Below are 6,000 nucleotides of genomic sequence, written 5' to 3'. Positions count from 1 at the left end.
TACAGGAACTCCTTTTAAACACATCAATGGTAAATTATATGCAGGGAAATCATTGCGCTTTGATAGGAAATAATGTGTAAAATGGAGGACTACGAAACACAAGAATACAGGGATAGCCGCGTATAGACAAACCATAGAAAAAAACACAATAAAAATGAGGAGATATTAAACTCAGAAAAAAAAACCCCATCAGGTTGGGGTTCTCCAAAATCCCTAGTTTTGGGGAGCCATTCGAAAGATATTTCACACCATTCTAAAAGCCTCAATTTGTTCCAAAGGGTCAAATACAAAATCTTTCCATAGGATTCAAATCTTATGAAAAACCCTCCATAAATTGGATCATTGATGTTGAATGGGTTCGAACCTAAATGAAAATCATTACGTTTTTGGCGGTTGAGTAGGGTCGTGAGCATCGGTGAGTGCATCACACTGTTGAGTTCCATGTGTGATGAAAGGGATAGGACCATGAGCAGATTGGATTGTGGCAATGCAAGGCATGGTACATATGCATGTGAGATTGTGAAGCTTGTGGAAGCATATGCTGGCCACCCTGAAATTTCAGAAAGCAAGATGAAATGGAAGCATGGCATTGCTTCCAATTGAATAGCATTTGGTTTGTCCTGCATTTCGAACAAAACAAACATGCATATCCGGACATTGTGATGATTTTTCAACAGCGTACCTATAGATGAATTAAGAGAGCTGTCAGGCTCCCAGGCAAAGCATGGTAATAACTTCATCGCCTGCTTCTTTTGTATCTTTCTGAAGAAAGGACACGTCTTAAGGATCATTGGCATGCATAACAACTGTGCTTATGCATGATCTCAAAAGGGCAGTAAAGTATTAATGATGAACCACCACGGGACTCGGATTTTTGTCTCTTTGCACAAATAAAAACGACTAGAATCCACTCATTATTAGTATATTTCAGACAAAATGAACTACTGGCTTTTATTTCTTTGTACACAAAAATATACTAGAGCAAATATAGCAAAGGAACAAATGCAACAGCAGGAAAATAAAAGGAAAAGAATCAGATCGAATGAGACTATATATATATGTTCAGGAATCAATGCAGAAGTGACCAAAAGACTAGCTAGTACAGTAGTTAAAAAGGATCGATACTGCAGAAGAATCGAAGTATTTTTCTTTGTTTTTTTTTTGTTTTAACGCTTGCTGCTCCCTGTGTCCCAGCTGGTGACTGCCGGGTTATATCACTCTACTACCATTTGCCCCCCATTCTGATGAACAGAGACCTCCACTGTCTCACATTCTCACTCCTCTGTCTGTCTGCTGCCAGACTCTATACAATGTTGTGGGTTTTTTTTTTCCTATCACTAATTACTTGTGGCTACAAAGCTCCATGATGAGGGTCTGTCTCTGTTTCTGGCTGCATTTATTCGGCTCTCACTCTGGAGGGAAAAGCAACTCATGAAGGAGCCTGACAAAGCATAATTCCAGGAGGATGATAAGTCAGTGAATCAAATTGATTGGGGGTTCAAAAGAGTTGCATAGTAATATCATATGCGTGATGCCAAGACTATGCATATGCCTATGTCAAAATCTCTGATATATGCAGCAGTGAGTCAGATGCGCATTGCTGCAGCTTCAAACCGGCCCCTACACAAACACACACACACAAACACAGAAGAGAGAGAGAGAGAGAGAGAGATGCATATGCAATTATGAACATAGAAGTCCATATCAAATGACCATTGTGTTAGGTTACAGTTCTGAAAAAATTTAGTCTGTACTCTGGTTTTTGGACAGTAATTCAGTCAATGAATAAGAGAGATGACCAGTGTTTTTATTTAAAGAAATGCCACTGTTAATTTATTTTCTTGCTGACAGAAACCCATTAGTCTATGACAGACTGTAAAATATAGAAGCAGGCCACATGAATTGATCGGCAGACAAAAATATGTAAGTACCAGAAATGCAATTTCAGATCAGTTTTACACGTTTTGAACATGAGAGCATGCTCTCTAGTGCCTGTCAAATACTGACCTATACATATCGCTAGCTATCTATATACTGTTTTTAAGTTTTCTATACACACTATTCTAGAGTCAGATATTACAGTGAAAGACGAAAATTGCTACTATATATATGTACTGTTTTTAACTTTTGAAACAAACCAGCATGCACTGAGGAACTGACTCTTAAAATGTTATAGAAATTGCTATTTTTCCATTAAAAAAGCACAATGGCATAAATTTATAGTCTTATAGATAGAAGAATCGCCCCATTGGAAATAATGTGGTGCTAAAAAAATTCCAATAGAAAATCTTCGTGCAATCAGTGCAAGAAACAAAAACTTATTAGCTATACTTGTATAGCTGCTTCACTCAGATTTCTGAATATATGGAGTACATGGCATTAGCAGGAACTATAATCTAGCTCTTAACATACTAACATTCTAATTACACAGTGCTATATATGGTTCATATCGAACTCCAAAAACATGTTTTAGATATCTGGAATTCTGGATATTTTCACTGAACAACAATGATTTGGTAAACGAGAATGATGATTCTGTAAATTCCAGAAATATTGGCTTGTAGAATGGGGTCTAATCGTGCACCACATAAGGAGAATTTTCTACCTACACTGTTACATATATTTCCATCCCAAAATTTCTGTAATGTTGTGTATTTTAACTGGTCACCCATGAAAGTCATCAGAAAATAATTCAAGAATATACGTGCCAGTACTATTGGAGTTATCAAATATAATATAAATAGAAAACAATACTCCTACATCACACGCTCAAACAACTCGAACGGCATGCACATCCCATTTTCCATTTTTATACTTTAGTTTCACTCAAAAGATTTAAATAACTCAAAAGGGAGAAGAAAACGAGGCTATAAAAATTTAAAAAAACAACCAGAGAGAAGAAAACGAGGATAGAAAGTAACTAAAAAAAAGAGAAAAAACCATCACCAACTATGTTGAAGTACTCCATAAACAATTCTTTAGCTAAGCTATTTCTTTATGCACTAATCAACAATGAATCAGCAATCAGTTTGCGCAATCAACAATGAGATTTACAAATCCAAACACAGATGGAATCAAGAATTAAGATAGGTGGCAGTGTCGGTGGTAACGAAAAATACCTTGAGAAAGATCACCACCTCGCTCGCCTTGAGAAGTCATGGATGCTTTCAGGGAGGCATGGGTGTCAGTTTGCTCGATATCATATGAGATGAGGGAAGACGAAAAGACTTGTGACCGATCGATGAAGGAATTAACAGCTGCAAAGAAACCGAAACGAACTAGATGGATCGAGAGGAAGGTTGATGGAATCATGGAACACACACACGCACGCACGGCGACGGAGACGGAGACGGGGCCGGGCGCGCGGCGGTCAGCCCGGCGGGGCGGCGCCGCCGCTCCCCTCGTCGCTGCCGTCCGTGTGGTGGTGCCGGTGGTGGTGGTGGTGGTGCTGCTGCTGCGAGACCTCGTCGTGCGAGTGGCCGGATGACGGCTGCGGCGGGGACGGCTCCATGTGGTACGGGAGGGCCATTGCCGGCTCGGTCTGCACCGACGAGGGCGGCTGCTGGCGAAGGAGGAACGGGCCGCCGTCGAAGGTGTCGGCGTTGAGCGACGACGACCCTGGCGCCTCGACCGCGACGGTGGCGCCGGCGTTGGCGTGGCCGGCCTGGCGCGCTCGCAGCATGTCCTGGTCCCGCGCGACCTCGACGAGGGCCATGTGCTGCGCGTTCACCATCTGCTGATGGTGATGGTGGTGGTGCGGGTGCGGGTGCGGGTGCGGGTTCTGCACCTGGAGGCCGGCCATCTGGTGCTGCACCACCTGGTGCGCGTAGCCGGCGGCGCCCATCCCAGCACCACCACCACCACCTTGGGCTTGGAGCTGCTGGTGGTGGTAGTCGGCGGGGGGGAGGTAGTGCGTGTGCGGCGCGGCGGCGGCGACGACGGGGGCGAAGGCGGTGGGGCCGATGTAGGCGGCGAGCTCCTTGCGCGCGTCGACGATCTGGTCGCGCACCTGCTTGATCCTGAGCTGGAGGATGGAGATGTAGGCGACGCAGCCGTAGACGGGGTCGCGGAGGCGCGCCTCGGCCTCGTACGCCAGCGAGTTCACGGCGTCCTCCCGCTGCTCCGGCTGCAGGTCGTTGAGCAGCTTCGTCACGTTGCTCGCGCCGAACACCTTGTGCACGTTGGCGAACTTGGCCGGCTGGTCCGGCGGGAAGTAGGGCGCGAACACGCACCCCTGCGTGCACTTCCGCCGCAGCAGCTTGCACGCCGCGCACGGCGAGCTCGACGACGACATCTCCGATCGATCTCTCCCAAGTCCCAACCGAATCGATGGCGAGGCAGAGCACCCGAATTTAAAGAGATCGAACGTCCTCCAACGAACCCTAACAACCTTCTATTATCTCCTACAAAACAAAACAAAAAACAGAAGAGAAAATTCGATTGAAACCACTTGAGATCAAATTTTCAAAACACTGCATGATCCTAACAGAAAAAAAATCAGAAATGGCGACGTGTACACATAGCCAAATCATCCGCTAGGGCAGCATCTAAAATCTAATCAGCGTCGTCAATGTCGTCGTCGGAGAGAGAGAGAGAGAGAGAGAGAATTAACGCATTAATTCAGCCATGTCCTGGAGACAACTACTCCTGGCGCACGACGACGACGGGTCGGGAGACGCGCGCGCGCGTACCTGCTGTGTTCCGAGGACTAGATGGCGGCGGCGGCGGCGAGCGGGGAGGATGAGGAGGGGATCAGATCCGGCTGGCCGTGGCGCGGATCTGGCCGGCGCCTGCCGCCGCCCGCAGTATACTCCCCTCCCTTGTCGGCGGCGAGCGAGGTCGTCGACGTCCGGCTGCCGCTGCCGCTGCCGCCGCGCGCGCGCCGCGACAATGCTGCATCACAACAACAACGAAGACGAGGAGAGAAAGCACCCGCGATTAGGATCCACGCAACAATCGTCATCATCATTAGCAGATACACACACAACACGAGAACCCGAGCCACCACCAACAACAACAACGAGAAGAAAGAAACCCCAAGCCCAATCCGCTCCTCGGAACCCGAGCGCAATTTGCAAAAACAAAAAAAAGAAAACCGGAGAGAGAGAGACGACGAGTCGACGACGAATAAAATTTATGGGTTTAAATCCCATGGAGCTCGCGATCAGCGCCGCTACATAGGGAAGAGGAGAAAGCAATAGGGAATTTAGAAATGGGGGGAGATGCGATGCGATCGGAGGAGGAGGCGCACCTCGTCCGGCGCGTTGGATCTCGGCGATGGATTTGCGGCGGTTTGGGGGGAAGGAGGTCAGGAGGAGGAGGGAGACTCGCCTCCCCTTGCTGCTTGCTACTCAGATCCCAATGGGAAATCAGGAGAGAGAGAGAGAGAGAGAGAGAGAGAGAGAGAGGAGAGCGGAGCAACGGGAGGATGGAAGAAATAGTAGCGGGGGGCTCCCTTCCTCCTCCTTGTCGCGTGGATTGCCTCCGCCAAAAAAAAAAAAAAAAAAAAAGAGTAAAAAAACTACTAATCCTGGAAGGATCGGTGCATGGGTGGGAGAGAGATTTGTGACACTTAGACACGTACTCCCCTCCGTCTCATAAAAACAAATCTAAGATATGATATAGACATCTTCATAGTATTACACGAATATATCCAATTCGATATTGATTTTCTATAAGACGTAGGGAGTATGGGGGAGGAGTATCACGACCGTATAACGTCACACGGTTGCGTTCTGACAACCATAGAAGCGCAGTAACATATATACATAGGTACCCGGCCCACTATAAGGCACGCACGCGTATGTGTGTATACCTAGAAAATCATTAATTGTTAGTTGTGCGGTGGTGTTACGGGTGTATAGCTAGTTTTGTTTGTAGTAAGAATATTTTTGCTCGGATTTTAAGGGCGTGTTTAGTTGGCGAAAATAAAATTTTTGGGTGTCACATCAGATGTTTAACCGGATATCGGAAGAGATTTTCGAACATGAATGAAAAACC

The 6,000-nt window shown here is 46.5% G+C and overlaps 1 protein-coding gene across 2 annotated transcripts; it reads right to left on the bottom strand.

Annotated features, from left to right (window-relative positions):
• Positions 1–1,033: 1,033 nt before the first annotated feature.
• LOC9269649 (LOB domain-containing protein 36) lies at positions 1,034–5,442 on the bottom strand. Of its 2 annotated transcripts, XM_026023677.2 has the most exons (4): positions 5,252–5,442; positions 4,692–4,893; positions 3,120–4,403; positions 1,034–1,441 (listed from the first exon to the last, which is right to left on the bottom strand). In XM_026023677.2, exon 3 carries the CDS (start codon positions 4,292–4,294, stop codon positions 3,371–3,373), a length of 924 nt encoding a protein of 307 aa, XP_025879462.1. In that variant the 5' UTR covers positions 4,295–4,403; positions 4,692–4,893; positions 5,252–5,442; the 3' UTR covers positions 1,034–1,441; positions 3,120–3,370. The 2 variants fall into 2 exon arrangements, with proteins under 2 accessions (XP_025879462.1, XP_066165140.1); XM_066309043.1 differs by lacking the exon at positions 4,692–4,893.
• Positions 5,443–6,000: the final 558 nt, after the last annotated feature.

The sequence above is a fragment of the Oryza sativa genome, chromosome 3 (genome assembly GCF_034140825.1).
Source record: "Oryza sativa Japonica Group chromosome 3, ASM3414082v1".
Classification (NCBI taxonomy): Eukaryota; Viridiplantae; Streptophyta; class Magnoliopsida; order Poales; family Poaceae; genus Oryza; species Oryza sativa.
This window is presented reverse-complemented; position numbering and strand designations above follow the sequence as displayed.